This window comes from Leguminivora glycinivorella, chromosome 7 (assembly GCF_023078275.1).
Source record: "Leguminivora glycinivorella isolate SPB_JAAS2020 chromosome 7, LegGlyc_1.1, whole genome shotgun sequence".
In the NCBI taxonomy this organism is placed as follows: domain Eukaryota; kingdom Metazoa; phylum Arthropoda; class Insecta; order Lepidoptera; family Tortricidae; genus Leguminivora; species Leguminivora glycinivorella.
This window is the reverse complement of record NC_062977.1, coordinates 10,181,176-10,199,474: the sequence shown is the minus strand read 5'-3', so window position 1 is coordinate 10,199,474 and position 18,299 is coordinate 10,181,176. Positions and strand designations below refer to the sequence as shown.

General features: G+C 37.8%; 1 protein-coding gene across 1 annotated transcript in view; it reads right to left on the bottom strand.

Moving 5' to 3' along the window:
- Positions 1–18,299, bottom strand: part of LOC125228421 (speract receptor) — an 88,977-nt gene that overhangs the window by 33,613 nt on the left and 37,065 nt on the right. Inside the window, exons 4-11 of the mRNA XM_048133001.1 lie at positions 15,220–15,327; positions 14,566–14,706; positions 13,738–13,930; positions 13,559–13,636; positions 9,440–9,678; positions 7,394–7,539; positions 3,628–3,745; positions 1,682–1,772 (exon numbers count right to left, since the gene is read on the bottom strand). Of these exons, the coding sequence (XP_047988958.1) occupies positions 1,682–1,772; positions 3,628–3,745; positions 7,394–7,539; positions 9,440–9,678; positions 13,559–13,636; positions 13,738–13,930; positions 14,566–14,706; positions 15,220–15,327 (1,114 nt within the window). The remainder of the gene's footprint in view (positions 1–1,681; positions 1,773–3,627; positions 3,746–7,393; positions 7,540–9,439; positions 9,679–13,558; positions 13,637–13,737; positions 13,931–14,565; positions 14,707–15,219; positions 15,328–18,299) is intronic.

Here is an 18,299-nt window from a genome sequence, read left to right as displayed (position 1 = left end):
TTTCAAATTTGGCACATAGGTTCCTTATATGGCGTAGAGGAGCACTAAGAAAGGATTTTTCTAAATTCTCCTCTTAAAAGGGTGAAATGGGGGTTCAAAGTTTGTATGGGGAAACAAGATTAGTTTGACTATTTTATTCGAAACTTCACAGGAGGATTCCTAAAGACATATTATGACTAAATATATGTTTCAGGTAGGGGTGGGGATAGGGATAGGGATCTGGATCGGGATCGGGATCGGGATCGGGGTAGGGATAGGGATAGGGATAGGGATAGGGATAGGGATAGGGATAGGGATAGGGATAGGGATAGGGATAGGGATAGGGATAGGGATAGGGATAGGGATAGGGATAGGGATAGGGATAGGGATAGGGATAGGGATAGGGATAGGGATAGGGATAGGGATAGGGATAGGGATAGGGATAGGGATAGGGATAGGGATAGGGATAGGGATAGGGATAGGGATAGGGATACGGATACGGATACGGATACGGATACGGATACGGATAGGGATAGGGATAGGGATAGGGATAGGGATAGGGATAGGGATAGGGATAGGGATAGGGATAGGGATAGGGATAGGGATAGGGATAGGGATAGGGATAGGGATAGGGATAGGGATAGGGATAGGGATAGGGATAGGGATAGGGATAGGGATAGGGATAGGGATAGGGATAGGGATAGGGATAGGGATAGGGATAGGGATAGGGATAGGGATAGGGATAGGGATAGGGATAGGGATAGGGATAGGGATAGGGATAGGGATAGAAATATGGATAAAAATAGGGGACGGGGACGGGGATAGGGATAGGGGAGGGACGGGGACAGAGGCGGGACGGGAACGGGGACGGGGACAAAGATAGAGATAGGGACGAGGACAAAGATAGAGATAGGGACGGGGATAAGAATAGGGATTGGGGTCGGAATAATCGGTCGGTAATCGATATCTAGGCAGTGTAAAATGCAGGTGGCTCAGTGGGAAGGTATTAGTAAGTAGGCATCGGCGAGTATCCTGCATCCGTAATAACTATTACATTCAATGTGCTGTAAGAAGATCGTTGTTTGCTTGCCTTTTATATGTTTACGTTATGTTTGTATAAGCAAAATGTACTTTTTACCCTACCGACCATAGCGTCGAGATACTGGCTATGTGGGTTGTATGAAGTTTCCCCAGTATAAATATTTATAAAGGTAAAATACATACATATTCGTACCTACTACCTACGCTGTGGTCGCTGTGTAACAATTCTACAATCATTGCAAGAATTTCTTTAAAAACAATAGGTGTAAGGTACAGTCAGCCAAAACCGGACCGTACAGCAAATAGATCAGTTACAATGGCCCTCCAGTCGAGAATTGCCCCGCTTTACCTTAATCGAAATAATCGCGGACAGATGTACCTACAAAGAAACCTACGGATCCAAATGAAAATCTTATTTTTTGTAAACGTTTCAATAAGAATACTTTTATTACGCGGGCGAAGCCGCGGGTAAAAGCTAGTATCTAATAAACGTCCCTTCTATTATATCAGGATTTGTGCAAGAAAAAAACAATCTGTATCATAACTGAAGTCATAAAATTTTCACTTTATGATTTGGTCTCAAAATTTCCTTTGATGTAATAAATAAGAAATAGGGAACAATATCGGTAGATAAGATTGTACTGGACGTTTTTGTACTTACTAGCGCATTTTTCTTCACGGAATCCACAAGGAGGCTCAGAAAGAGGCGCGTGTCCACCAGGCCAGTTCATGGGTCGTAAAAATCTCACCTCCTGTACAAAAAAAAACTACAAAGTTTACGCTGGAACTATAAACCGATAGAAACCATACACGACAAGTTCAGTGTCTTGTCTGTCTTGCTATCCAAAACTTAATTTTAAAGGTTATTCGCCCTAAAAATACAATTAAAGTAAAGTTCAATAAAATATAAATCAAGAGGAAAAAGGGGACGATTTAAACTAAAAGCAATTACGTATAATACAGTCCAGTTAAAAGAATTTAATCGCATGTTAAGAAGTTACGACGAACAGTTTAATTCAAAATGTTAGTTGGCACTAAAGTGCATCTCTGGCGCCAAGATCTGAAGAAACTTTCTGGCAGAACCGTTAAGCCCGCGTATTCAAACCACGTCCCGATTCGCTATGCGAACGTGTGCCGATTGTGGAATTCTGTGCGTACAACTACAAACTATTTATGCACTTATGCGTCCGAACTACAGTTACTTTGTAAATAAGCCCATTTGGTATTTGGCTGTCGCCCAGATCGCGAAATTTTGGAATATATGTTAATCGTGTTTATACTCTAAGTCATATGAACTTTAAAAATATGTGATGCTGTTTTCTTTTTCCTAGCCTGCGTTAGTGTCCCACTGCTGGGCAAAGGCCTCCCCTCTCTTCCTCCACTCGACCCTATCACTCGCATTTCCCCACCAATTGGGATAAAATTTTTCCAGGTCGTCGCACCATCTCTTTTTTGGTCTGCCTGAACCCCTACCTACACTGTTTACACTAAAATAATAACTGCTTATAAAAGGCATATTAGTGACAATGATAAAGTTATGTTTTCTCGCCGCTGCCTAAATAAAATAGGTTCTGAAAAAGTTGGAAATATTATTGCTCACTTATGAGCATCATTTGGTGCAGAAGATAAAAGTTTATGGCGCATTATGTTCCAGCAGTGATTCAATATAAAACGCAAATGTATGATAATAATGCGCGCTCTTGGATGTTACTCGGATTTCAGCGGCGGAATGATTTTATTCCAACATTTGTTATTTTTCTTCACGCCACGATTCCCATTCTTTTCTTCCATTAATTACATTCCAGGTCCCTTTTAAAACTGTTGATGACATGGTCAAAAGTTAAATTTAAAAAGGAAATTAAAGAATGCGAATGAAAGAAATCTTAAAGTATAATATAACAAATTCCACGAATTGTTCTTATAAATGAAATTTGGTGTCAATCAATATGAAAAAATAGGCAGATAAAGTTTAAAAATAGTATATGTACTTTATCATTTGCTATAATATGTATTTATAAGTACCTACACGTCCTACACTACCTACAACATTGTGGCGCCGGCTTCTAATTAGATAATGTGCTGAGTAAGGAAACATGAAATAAACAAGGAGTAAACAGGGAGATACTGTGCAGAATCCGATTGTCATCGCCCATCAATGCAGCATCAATGGACAACAGATAAGCTGATTATTGTCACTCGTGGTAGCAAAACGTCCATAATGATAATACTACCTTCTTATGCTAATTTACAGCAACAGTGGTGCATTTTGATCGACACAGATCCTTGTAGCGAGGGCTTTGAGTGATTAAACCTAAGACGAGAATAAATTTGCGATGTAGGAACGCAGACACTGGAGGATTTTGTTTTAAATTTGTAGATACGATGACTTTTCCAATTCATTCTTAATTGAATAGATGGCGTAAAAGAAAAATCATGCTTAGTTACGATACGGATATGTGAAAGCCTACCTTACTTGATAAATCCGCAAAATTATTTTTTTTATGGGACGATAACGCCTAACATCGCGACAATTATTTTAAAGCCGCGTCTTTGCGATTGGCTCAAATGACTTGATAGACTATAGACATACATAAAGAGAATAATTACCGGCGCAGATTTGTGCAGAACAGCGAGCGGGTACAAGCCAGGCGGTTCTGACGGGTCGATGGACAGCAATGTGTAATTACCCTCAGCGTCGCCACTTTCGTCCATGTGGATTGAATATCTGTCAAATCAAATGAGGTTAATAAGTATTAAAGTTTATTTTGATATTTTGATGAGTACCTACTTAAAATCTAAATATTTATTCCTAGGGGCGCTGCTAAAATTACCAAATATCCCGCAGATCCTAGATATCCTTAATGCGGTTATGAGTTTTAGTTACTATGATTGCCGCGATGTGTTTGATGCCGACTGTACTGGATTTTAGAATAATTAGAATTGCGTTTCTCAAATGCGACGGAGAAAACTGTCAATAAAAGTTGTCTGAAGGCAATGGCAGAGAACCTACAGATTATCTAGGTGTAGCTGTCGAATAACATAAAACCCGGCCAAGAGCATGTTGGGCCATGCTCAGCGTAGGGTACTTACCTATCCGTCGCAATATAACGGAACGAACGGGGCTGAACGGTATGAACGGGGCTGCTCGGAACAGCCCCGTTCATTAGTGCGTATCATGATGGTCAGAAAAAGGCAGTAGATACCTTCGCGTTTTCGATATAACTAGGTAGGTTTTCTATTCTACTTTGCTATGACGATTTGTAATGTTTTTTTAATTATGCAAAAGTTAGGGTGCATGTATATGGGCTATACTCTGTCAATCAAGTCTGTCAGTAAATAAGAACAAAGAAAACTATATGCATCCTTTTCTTTAGGGTGCTAGAGAAAAGGATACCTATAGTTTTCTTTGTTCTTATTTACTGACAGACTTGTTTGACAGAGTATAGTTGTTTGCCATTGTTGATGGAAGCGACAAAACTCACTTTTATCGATTTTCTCCATGTAAATATTTCGGGATAAATACATAAAATGGATCATCAATCATTATAAACTCAACAACATTGATCAAGGAAATTGACGTTACATAAAGGCAAGAAACATTGTTTTGCTTGTTTAGGCTGGATAAGACAAGACCAAGTATGTAAGTACCTACAAATATACATAATTATGTAATTTAACTACCTATATTGTTTAACGTAAAATATACTTTATTTAATTTATTGTTTTTTATAAGTACTTGCAAATGTATATAGTTATTTCACATTTACAATTATAATTAACACTCAAATAGTTACTACATATTGTAACTCACAATTCCTCAAATATGGTAATTGGATATTGTAAACGTTTAAATGTAATTTGAAGAACGTATAATTTCATATTCAAACAAAGTATTTTACTGATATTCATATGAAATTCAGCCCTTTTTCTTCATCAAATATTATTCTAAACTATTATGAAATCCGCTCCTAAGTGTATCATGTCTAAGCTATCTAAATACATATACAAAATAAATACACTTACCTAATATTTTTCTTTTCAGTACCTAACTAGTTGTTATCTTTGATATACTGCAAGTATAAGCTATAAATACATGACTTGGCTTTCACGAGACTGTAAAATCGAAAGACACTGATATTGTATGTATAAAATATACATTGTCCTTCGCCGCTGTCGCGTGGGTAATAAGCTAGAATATTCCATTCCAAGAAAGTGTTACTACAGACGAACTAAGTGTTTTTGTAGCACACTCAATGAAGCCTATCTCGCGGGAAATAATTCGTGTATAGGCGAATTTTGGCATAGTTGTAGGGAATGGTGTTCTAATCCACATACTCAAAGTACTGATGGGTAGGGGAGGAGCTAACGGGTGGAGGGGGGTGTAAAGGTCCCTTTTTTAGTTTTTCGCGAATAACTCTTAAACTGTGGCACATAGCAAAAAATGTTCTGAAACACAAGTAATCTTCATAAAATTCTCTACAAAAAAGTCTTATACACTTTTTATCTGGGACCAATCGTTCATGAGATATGGAAGGGAAAAGATGGAAAATAAAGGAACAAACTCATTTGTTTATGAACAATACGTTTATTCTTATAGAGACGCGGTAGCGTGTCAAGCCAGGTTCAAGTAACAAAAGTAGCAAGCAGCACCGTGTGTAATATTACACGAACCGTTTGGAGCCACATTTGACCCCCTTCTAACTTAAAAACTATTTCACATAAACGTGTTATTATGCAACGTAAAAAGAAACCAACGCGCGTAGAAAAAGTATGAGCTATAAGCGCTCCTCAATAAGCCCGGTACTAGCAGCCCGCCTTAGTGCGTTTTCACACTATCCGATCCGATATCGGATGTCGGAAGGATTTCAAAGGCAAAAATCCAGTAAAAAAAGTGTATAAGACTTTTTTGTAGAGAATTTTATGAAGATTACTTGTGTTTCAGAACATTATTTGCTATGTGCCACAGTTTAAGAGTTATTCGCGAAAAACTAAAAAAAGGGACCTTTACACCCCCCTCCACCCGTTAGCTCCTCCCCTATCCATCAGTACTTTGAGTATGTGGATTAGAACACCATTCCTTACATTTATGCCAAAATTCGCCTATACACGAATTATTTCCGCCGACGGACAGTTAAATGTCTTCGTTAGGCGTGCTATTGTAACCTTAAGGAGAAAAAGTGAAGTAGAGGTGATAGTACCTATTTAACTAGGTGGGTGCACATACCTTATTAGCAGTAAAAAAAAATCAAAACCTGGCAGGCAAGCATGGTCGCGTGATAAACGATCTAACGTCAGGCCGTTTTCGCATTATTTGTAAGTGCGATAGGGACGCGCCGATGCGATAAAGTTTATCGAACTAGTGTGCTACGCCCGCTGATCTTTCCAAAAATACTTGAAAAATAACAATGAATTTCGCCTACTATTTTCTCATTTTTAATATAAAATATTAATAGGAATTTGTTTTCAAATCGTTTTTCTAAGACATGGAAAAATAATACTTAACACGTGGTCATAATCACAACTGCGAGAAGTATCTACATAGGTATTAGGTACGTGTGTTTTGTTGTTGTAGTTTGGAATTTGTAGTATCTGGATGTACATAAATTAAACAGTTTATTATTAATCTGATAAAGACAAAAGCGAAAGTACTCTAAGATTAAAGCAAATTAACAAAAGTTAAGCTTACAAAAGCTAGTATTTTCGTACGTGGGATGGTAGTATCAAGTGTATTAAGATATGTTGTTTGTAAACAAATACTCGTACGTGCTTAACTCATTTGGCACGCACATAATGAATAGCGTCGTTTGTCATAGTTACGCCGTATGTTAAGGCAAATGAGATGTACTCGTACCTTGATGCTCTACTGAGTCATACATACTGAGAGGATTATTAGTCTAACACTGGTACCTTTTAAGTTGGTCACGTAGGTATCTCATCAACTATTTCTCCTTAAGATGTTAATATTGCTGAAAAACGATAGCGATCCTTGCATTTGTAATCTAATGACATCAACGTATTTTCACATTCGAATGTTGATTGAACTTAAATATATGGCTGAGAGGATTCAAAAAGATAGGAGGAAAAACTATTTTATTCAGGCAGACGTAGGCATAAAAGAGTATTTTGTCTCTTGTTTGCCGACGTTGACACCTCTTCATCTATCTGACTCCCCCTTACCACATCATGCATATTCAGCATAATATACAACGCAACCTCCGAGGAACACCGTTGCATTTAGAGTATCACATGGTGATCTGGAAATTTTCCACACCCGTACCGCTCGCGTGCCTCTCCTCATATTATTTACCAATTTTACTGAACATACTTACCAACATTCCACATATTATTTACCTATTTTACTGAACATACTTACCCCATGATACTCTCGTAGGTAGTGTTCCGCATCCGCCTGGCGAGCGCACGCCCGTCACGCACATTCTCGCCAGCTAGCAACGCCGCTTTCAGCGCGCGTGCGTACACCCACACTGCGTCGTGCAGCCACGCTGCGTACTCTGGGATCTACAAAATACCTACGCGTCAGTTATATTTTACAGCGGTACCTATTACCGTATAACTTATATTTTTTTACCAAAATTGGATGATTTACTTGGTACTCGTTAATCCGGTTTGAGGGACCATTTTGCATTATTGTTGCCAGTCAACAAATATTATTTTAAACGGTAATAAAAATAGACCGGCCCCAATATTTGCAGATATCTGAAAGAGTTAAATTCCAATAACCAAACACAAACACTGATAATTGCTTGGCTTGTAGAGGATTACGAGCAGATTTATAAAAATCAAACGAAATATTGTCGGAGAAAACTGGAGATATTTATGTACCTATTGTTTTTTTAGTGGCAAGTAGACAGCATTTAAGCTGTGAAAAAAACCTTAGTGTAAAAATTTATCTCGTAGCAATCTCGTGAAGCTTTGAATATTTTCGAGGCTTCAAAAGCTTTTAGCAGTTTATGTTTCATATTCAGAAAGTATAGGTACAATGTGTGATTCTGATCCAAGCTGAATGTTTTCAACGTCTCGGATCACTCTATTAGTAACGCGTTATTTGCCGTGATACGGTCATAAAAATATTATTTTAGGAATCACTTTTAGGCTTGTTCCACATAAATTCAAATTTATTGTTATTTAGGTACTGGCCATGTAATTGGATTTCCCCCATTAGATCAACTCTCCCCATCCTACAATCTATGAGTTACACGATGATATTTTATCTCTCGGCATCAGTTTAAGGGTAGTCGTTACATCGACGTTTGCAACCGATTTGCTACATGATGTCCTCGTTTTCACATATGTCCAAGGTTATTGGGGTGTTGCCTAATTTACTGTTGTCTCTTGCATTTATATTGAAGGTTTAACATGATATTGTGTTTGATTACCGCCTTACCGATGTTCTGATAAGGATTTACAACGGTGCCCTCGATGTGAGTTGGTTTTACGATCACGCAATCTTGTTTAACATGATCGTTTCAAACGGGTTCAATAATAAAGTTTTTAGAAATATGTCTGTCAAGGAAGACATGAATAATGTTTATTGCTTTTATAGTGGCCCACTTTTAGATTTTGCAATTGCAAAAGACAGTTTATGAAAGTTGCTTTATTCTTAATTGTTTCGTTTTGTAATTTAGCAAAAGCCTGTTTTTTCCTTGTCATTTTACGAGCAATTTGGAGAATATAAAGTTTTACACGTGCCGTAAAGTAGCAATTACTTGCTATATGCGTTCAGAAATGACAACTTTCGGAGGAATAAAGAAACCACCATATTGCATTTTTATAACCATCACCTCCATCTCCAGTTCAATTCACATTCAGTTGCAATCATTCAACCTGACAGGATACTTAGTTTGTTTTATGTCATACAGCACACCTACAAAAGAGAGACTAACACGACGTAAATAAGGTATCTACTACACTTACTACTTGATTTGTGTTTATTTTACCCGTACATTTTACACCTCTTTTATCAGAAAAGGCCAAAGCATAGAAAGAGTGGACTTACATATTTCGTGACAATTTAAGTAGTTATTACTTACGACTTCACCACCTAAACCCATCAGTGGATTAGCAAAATTGAACGGTGGCATCTGCAGTCTCCTGTTGACTTCTGGCACGAACTTCGGGTAGGCGGCCGAGGGCGAACTCGGTGCCACTGAGAGGAAGGACCGAAATATGCGGAGTGGAAGGTGCTCGTTGCTGACGGGGAATGTCATTACTTACCACTTTACCACCAAAACCCATCAGTGGATTAGCAAAATTGAACGGTGGCATCTGCAGTCTCCTGTTGACTTCTGCCGCGAACTTCGGGTAGGCGGGTGAAGGCGAGCTCGGTGCCACCGAGAGGAAGGACCGGAATATGCGGAGTGGAAGGTGCTCGTTGCTGACGGGGAAAGTGATTACTTACGACTTTACCACCAAAACCCATCAGGGGATTAGCAAAATTGAACGGTGGCATCTGCAGTCTCCTGTTGACTTCTGCCGCGAACTTCGGGTAGGCGGGCGAAGGCGAGCTCGGTGCCACCGAGAGGAAGGACCGGAATATGCGGAGTGGAGGGTGCTCGTTGCTGACGGGGCCCGTGAGGTACTGCCGGGCTCGATCCTTCGTGTACATGTCGACGTCTACGCCGATTGCCGCGTATTCACCTGAAGATGTGACTAATTTTGATGACTGAACTAGTTTTGGAGACCAATTATGTATACATAGAAAGTAGGTGACTCGCAATACCAGCAAATCGGAAATACTTATTAAAATTGAAGTAGATGTTTAGCAGTGTAACATTTGTTAACTTTACCGCCAGGGTAAGTCTACTATCAAATTTATTTTCTTAGCGATTCCAAATAAATACAAGTGAGCCTAAGATATGTAAATAATTGGCTAGTGTGATAGAAATACCTACAATTTCAATAATGCCGCATCGCCTACAATCTCCACTCCTTCTCCAATACTCCGGTCATACATTCAATAATTTTCTAGATAAATTATGATTATATCGGTGTTTTAAAAATGAATACTATATTTTATACATTTATTGGCAAGCCCCTACCTATAAGTACTTACCGCCCTTAGTGTAAGATGCAAACAGCGCTATTTATTTAAAATGGCGAGCACGTCCCTCAGACTAACGTCCACTACGCTTCAAGAGATCTTAAAGCTTTTGTCGCGAACTCATAAGTGGTAATGAAAGGGCATTCTGATTTTAACCAAGACTTTCAATTATACATATAGATATGTGTACGCGCAAGTACAGCACTTAAGTAGGTACTGTGTCCTCGCTAAATGTTAATTATGTGATTTTGAAGAAATATCTTGGAGAAAATTGCATTGAAATTAAATAATCTAGTACTTATAAGGATGAAGGAAATATAATTATAGAAAGTAAGTTACGCAAACGTTAACGAATATATGTCTCAAACTTGTGGCACGACTAGCGACTAACTGGGGGAATTTTATAAAGAGTAGTTATACGTTTAGTTTATACATCAAAAAAAAATTATATAAGTAGACATCGTTAAGTTTTGCATATAACTGGTAAAGCGGGCGTGTGATTACACTAGCTAATCTGGGTTGCGTGATCCGTGATGCCTTCAGGACGTGATTGATACGTGTACTTAGCGGTTAATCTCGCATCCTTCCTTATATTGAAGCCGCCAATCTTAATTCTGGTTTAGTACCTAGTACCTAGGTATATATGGGACCTACATATGTATGTGCCTCTACTTAAATTAATTCGTACCTATTTGTAATTTTAAACGTAGACAGAAAGTAGGTTTTAAAAAAATGGTGGAATAAACAAATAGAAGCAAACAAAACACAATCAAAATTAGATCGCTACCTGCGGTCCTAGCCGACTCGTGTGATAAAGTTTATCGTGTCGTCGGTGCGTTCTTATTGCACTTACCTACAAATAGTGCAAAAAGGACGGCCCGACGTGATAGCGTTTATCCCGCTACCGTGCTTGCCTGCCTGTGTTTTACTTTTTTGGGATTTTTTCACGTTAAAGTAAATATCTACATTAACATCTCAATTAACTATACAACTTTTCAGGTCGAGTAAATCTCATGTAAAAGCAAAACCAGATACTGCAGAAAGCAGCATAAACACTGATATGAAACAGCTTATGTAGTGCCCGGGAGAATTTTACAACTTAGCGATCCTGGTAGTTTTCTATTATAGATAATGAATGGGGCCGTAAAGCCTGGGAGGCCGTCGCAACTCGAGCTACAAAGGACGCTACACAAATGTACCAGCCTGCTTATGGAAAAATAAGCATAGGCCTATACCTATACCTTATAGTGTACATATAGGTACTGTATACGCTGGATGATTCGTCTCGGAATTTGTTCAAAAATTACTTATAAAATACATTTTGTGCGTTCATTAGGACGACGCGTGTAGCCGAATGCGAGTAGATAGTAAAGAGGCACTGTTTTTAGAGCCGGCAGTCCTAGGCTCAAACCCCGGTAAAAAAACTTGTATACAATTAAGGCTTTCAATTAGCAAAATGTATGTTCCGGATCGTGATGACATTTACCCATATAAAATCTATTTATGGTTAATTTTCGTGACGAACAGAGTAAATAAAACTAGCTAGTTACAGATTTAATGGTGTAAGTACAACTTTTCTGAAAAATGCTCATGTACGAGATCACTAGTCATGATTCACCACAGCGTTTGTTTTGAAAAGTCATGGTTTGTCATATTGACGACGCATTCTATTGGTTGTCGTTTGTCCTTGAATCGGTTGAATGTTGCGGACGCCAGCGTAGCCAGATCTACGGAAAAGTCTGTAGATCTACGGATTTCGGGGCTTCAACACAGACCTACGGATTTTTTTGAAATTTCTACGGAATTCCAATAACACAATTTTTTACTAAATTATACATGTAAGCAATAAAGATATTGTGAGTTATTGCTAATAACGAAACGTGATTCCCGTCTGTCACGCTTCGGATGTGCTTCGGACTATAGCGACTATTTATACTTTTGCGTTTCGTTACACGCCGCTCACGCTGTACAAGATCTAACTTTCTAAGGCTACACCACAAACTACTAAGAAGATACTAGGCTACACTAATGTAGTAAAAGGGAACGGAATTGAAGCTAGGAACATACTACGCGGACGTCCGTCGTAAATCGACCGCGACCGCGACCGCGACCGATCAGTGTGCCCGGAACAAAACATCCAGCGAGCCAGATTTCAATCGGACGTCCATGCGCTCAAGGCCACGTCCACGTCCGTCGACCGATAGTTTGCACGGTTATGTGTAATTTCATTGTCCAGATTCCCGTCCGCGGTCGATTTACGACGGACGTCCGCGTAGTATGTTCCTAGCTTAATAATATGGTGAAAAAGTAGAAGTGCTACATACACTTCTACTTTTCATTACTCATTATTTATGCTTCAATATAGTCTGTCAAACAGAGGTGTGTCACAGTAAAAAGGCGCGAAATTTTAATTCTTCGTGTCTTTTAATTATCCTAATTTTTTTTTAATTTTCCGCTTTTTCTAGAGACGGAATCGGCCATAAAAACTTAAAAGAAAAGTCTGTAGAACTACGGATTAAATTGCAATCTACGGAATTCTACGGATATTTTGGCCGCAGCCTACAGATTTACAGAATTATAATCTGGCAACACTGGCGGACGCGCAAAGAGTTTTCAATAACGCTGTAAATCTCGTTATTTTTTCCTTAAATTAAAGCTTGAAATCGTAAAGTTGACGTTACTGGTTTTCCGCAAAGTCCGTCGGGCTCATAAAATCTCTTTTTACATTTACTTTTTATACTTTTTACGATGCTGTCATTTTATAACTTATTAAGTTATCATCTTTAAATGTCATTTTTAGGGTTCCGTAGTCAACTAGGAACCCTTATAGTTTCGCCATGTCTGTCCGTCCGTCCGTCTGTCCGTCCGCGGATAATCTCAGTGACCGTTAGCACTAGAAAGCTGAAATTTGGTACCAATATGTATATCAATCACGCCGACAAAGTTGTAAAATAAAAAGTGGAAAAAAAAATGTTTTGTTAGGGACTGATTTTTTTTTCATTCCAACCCCAACGTGTGATATATTGTTGGATGGATATAGTTAAAAATGAATAAGGGTTTACTAAAATATTTTTTAAATAATATTAATATTTTCGGAAATAATCGCTCCTAAAGGAAAAAAAAAGTATCCCCCCCCTCTAACTTTTGAACCATATGTTTAAAAAATATGAAAAAAATCACAAAAGTAGAACATTATAAAGACTTTCTAGGAAAATTGTTTTGTACCTACTTGATAGGTTCAGTAGTTTTTGAGAAAAATACGGAAAACTACGGAACCCTACACTGAGCGTGGCCCGACACGCTCTTGGCCGGTTTTTTTATTCGGTAAGTATATCGCGTTATTTATTGATCATGAAAATAGGTTTTTTTACATCCCGTTTGGGTTTGAATTATTACATTTTAAATTAGTAGTTTGGTGTAGGCTATGCGCTGTTCAAGTGTTCATATTAATTAATAAAGAACTTATTTGTTACTCACCAGAGTCTAAAAGCTGCATAGCATCTAAAGCCATCAAAAGTCCGACGTGGTCATGATAATTCCCCACCAATACATAAACTGAAAAAAAAAAAAACAACATAAGTCACAAGAAACATCACGAATTTGCAAACAACTTTGATCAGGAAGCTATATTTTTGATGCAAACTTTGAATACTAACTTCGAGTGTCTTTGTAAGTTTCCTGAACGATCTCCAGGAAGGGGTTGCGAGTATAGTTATTGCCGAAGTAGTAGGAATGTCTGTACGCTTCAGTTTTCCGGACTGATATTTGCCGCTCCTTCACTGCAGCGATAATGGCTTGAGCCAGTCTGGAGAAGTCTTTGTTTAGAGCGTTGGAATAGAGAAAGGTTACCTGCAACAAATTATACAACTGTAAGTAAATTGAGACGTTCTCAATCAATGCCTCGATGTATCTATTCCTCACTTTATACCTTAAAGCCTTAAATAATTTGTTAAAACAGGTCGGTCCATTTCGGACGGAACCACTTGGCGCATCTGCTCCGGTACTCCGGTGCCAAATGGACCGCCAATAAAAGGAGCAGTTCAGAGGGATACCGAATGGCATGCTCTAATTTTAAACGTCGATAAATGCTACATTGATCTTTGGGTATTGGATGTAGATATATTCTGTGCCGAAAATATTCAGATGTATTACAGCACGGGGCTAAACTTTAAGGTTTTAAAAAAGGAGTGTAGATATACTTCTGGTTTCAAAGCTTTGTCGACGCGCATGTAACACCTAGAGCTTTGACTGCTTAACATCAGTTCTCAATAGGTAGTTGACAAAATGGAAGTATAAAGAATACAGATACATTGTGTCTTAATGTGGAATTAGATAACATCTGAAAGCTAACATGTTGACAAAAACCACAACACAGTAAATTTTGTAAATAGACTAAACATTTTCAGGATATGTCGCTGTTTAGTTTCTCCAGTTTTTCGATTTATAAAAATGTTGTAAATGTTTTAAAAATAGCTAGTACTCACATGCATAAAGTTGAAATGCGTCAAAACGTCAACTACAGCTCGTGAAATGCTGGTGTCGGAGGGGCGAGTGCGGACGAACGTGGAGTACCCTTGCATGTTGTTCGGCTTGTTGGAGCAAGGCAGGGTTACGTCGCGGCAGTACTGGTAACAAACAAAATTTTAAATATATATACTTGTCAAATTTTAAAATGAAAATAATGCATAATTATGCTGAATTTTGAAAAACAATTCATACTTAGTCGAACTGTGTTTATTGCTTCGCCAGTGGCTTTTGTTTCGATTAAAATAGCAGTGCAGCCTTTTATCACAGATATAGGTTCTATACATTCAAAGTACATACGAGTATAATGGTATAAAATTTGCTGATGCCCTTTGGCCGTTCCAATTTCTAACTTTCATTAATTACAGGAAAACGCGCTTTAAAATTAAATTAGAAAGGTAGTACTATGATACGCTAACGTAACAGGGTACGTAGCCGAATGGCACAAACGCTCACGAAACGAAACGATAGTAGATATCTATCTCTATCGCTCGTGCGTATTGGCGTGACAGAGCCAGACTAGCTTTCGCGGCGTTTCGTTTTCGTTTCGCGTCGGAGAAATGCCATTCGGCTACGGGGCCTGAATTGTTTAATTTATACAAATATATACTCACGTAACTGATCATAGGCAAATTAAATGCAGCAGCCATCCTCCCTTCATGAACGCAGGTCTCCTGGGGTCCGATGAATGCAGACACATTCCTCGCCCACAGCGCCGCCACCTAAATCAAGGAGACACAAATCAAGCGTACATACTCCACATCCTTCAGCAATATAACGGTTATGGCCAGTATCACCGCCACGTATGTACTTAGTTAACTGATATTTCGTAGACCTTATTCTAAAGACACAGGATTCTCCATTGGTCAGTCAAGAGTGTTGCGATTAGTACATGTATCATATACGTAACATCAAAAGAGGGCACGGCAGAGATTTATAGCCGCTAGAGGCATCTGCCGATAGTCCGGTAGGTTTAACTTCTGTTGAAAAGACTACGAGGCGCTTTTGTGGCAGTAAACTTAGCTGAAGCGCCGTAAAACAAATTTTATGGTCGTCTAGTTTACGAGTTATAACTATGACAAAGTCGAGATAGAGATTAATAATCTGCGTAGTAGCAAGTTTATTATATTTCAGATTTTGTGTAAGTATAGTTATCAACTATTTATATCATAAGTTTTCCATTGATAGAATTACAACCATCAACGAAACAAACCTATTAACAGATTTGCAACGCCAAATTCTGGCGATAAAAATGTAAACAAAATATGTTTTAGTAAGTATAGTTACATTTTACTTCCTGTTAATGTTTTACCAACAAGTGCGTAGAAATTGATGGAGCCCTTGTTTGAAATGACGAGCACGACTATTTCGTCACAAGTTCGTTATTTGCTTTCCTTTTACACCATTAAGTACTTAAGTACAATTTGTTTTCTGTCAGTTACCCTTTTGGCACAATGGGTAGCTGAGTAGCCATCAACGTCAGGTCATGTATTCCATCCAATTCTCAAACAGAGGCGAGTCATTGCTCGACAAGTAATACCCAGTATAAGTGCATCTTCAACTGGACATGTAATAAGAAAAACGAAACAAGGAATATCAATCTAAACCTTAATTTATAATATTTATATAAGTATGTACAGTGTAGCTATAGTATGTAGTTCCGATTTATCCTACCCCACAATCTTATTCTACAGTACCTACAGTACAATTTATCCTACAGTACCTACTCTAAGAACAAAAAATTATTTCAAGTTTACCCCACAATCTTATTGTCTCATATTTCATTTATTTTATCACAGATACCTAACATCTCATTCTTAGAATGCTTATCCCGTATGTTAGCTTTACACATTTTAAAGTGCAAATTATAATGGGTAAGCTAACTTGGCAGTCTGCTTGCACTTGTTGCCTAAAGAAATAGGAACATCGAGCCAGGCCCGAAGATCTCAGTGGGCAGCAAGCGACACGGAACTACGACGCGACAAATGAGTAAACATTATTGCGAAAAGTTTCTAACAAACCAAGCAGATAATTTATCATTTAGAATCTTCCTGGAAATGGGTTTTTGTAATAACATTTTCGTCTTTTGATTACCTACTAGTTACATAAATATTCATATATTTGACGACCGGTCTGACCTAGCGCGTAGTGACCCTGCCGCGGTCCCGGGTTCGAATCCTGGTAAGGGTATTTATTTGTGTGAAAAGCACAGATATTTGTTCCTGAGTCATGGATGTTTGCTATGTATATAAATATTTGTATATTATATATAAGGTCCTAATTTATTAGATGCAGATATTTTTACAGCTGATAGTACTCGGTCTCTGGAGTATATTAAACCGTGAAACATTATAGCTTTTACGATGTTTTTTTGGAGAAAACGGAAAAACAAATTTGCTACGTAAAAACACCCTGTTTATGTGATTATTAAATGAAAACTCATTGAACAGATTCTAGTACCTCTTTTACGTACCACTTAACTGTAACTGGCCACTTCAATGACATGTGCAGTTTTCCCGCCGAACCTTTACGACATTTACAACAAACAATTGTTGACATGACAGACAGTGTTATTGTGACATGTGATAATGCACATGATGATCTTTTTTTAGACGAAATTATAATTAATTTTTTTGTTAGGAAAATGAAATCAAAAAAGTTACATGAAAAGATTTCTTAATTTATATTTAAAGTTAATTATTTTAATGTAAAGTATCTGTTAAAATATCTGCAACTAATAAATTAGGACCTTATATATCGTAGTCTGAGTACCTGCAACACAAGCCATCTTGAGCTTACCGTGGGACTCAGTCAATCTGTGTAAGAATGTCCTATAATATTTATATTTTTATTGCATCTATTTAATCTCAAAAATTGATTTAACAACCAAAATTATACAAAAAAAAATATGGATTTGCACCATACTAGGTATATTTTTTAAGTTGATACCTACACTTACATTTTTTTAGAAACGTTGAAAAATTTAGCTAGACAAAAACCTTTACAATGTTTGGTTAATTCGGTACCTATGTACTCTACATACATACATACATACATACATACATACATACAATCACGCCTGTATCCCATAAAGGGGTAAACAGAACACATGAAACTACTAAAGCTTCAGTGCCACTCTTGGCAAATAAGTTATTAAACTAGCAGATGGATTCTTATTGATATTGATAAATTGGTAATATCTCCCAACATAGCACTAAGTCAACCATACAAGATGAAAGAAAAATAAAATTGCAAACGAATCGGACATTAAAACTAGCTATTATCTTTCGATTCCTACAGTTACCTAAGTTTAGTGGATCTGGATGCTGGAGGCAAAACTTTTCCTATTACGAAGTCCATTTCTAGTGCTTTTTAATACATAGTATTCAGTGAGCACGCGGCAATATCGTCGGTATCTATGCAATGTAGCATATAACAGTCTCCGGGAAAAGGAAATACGAGTGCAAAAGTTTAATTAAAATTGTTCTCATAGTTTAGAAGATCGGTCTACCTCCACATTAAGCTTTCTATTATAGACACACAGACTGCATTTAAAATAATATGTTGTGAACTTGGTTCAGCCACTATTATAATGGAGATGCCTAATTATTTCAGGTAACAATGGTAACATCATGATGGCTATTGAACTAAAATAGTGTAGTGACGCTAAAACAATAAAGTAAACTTTATACAT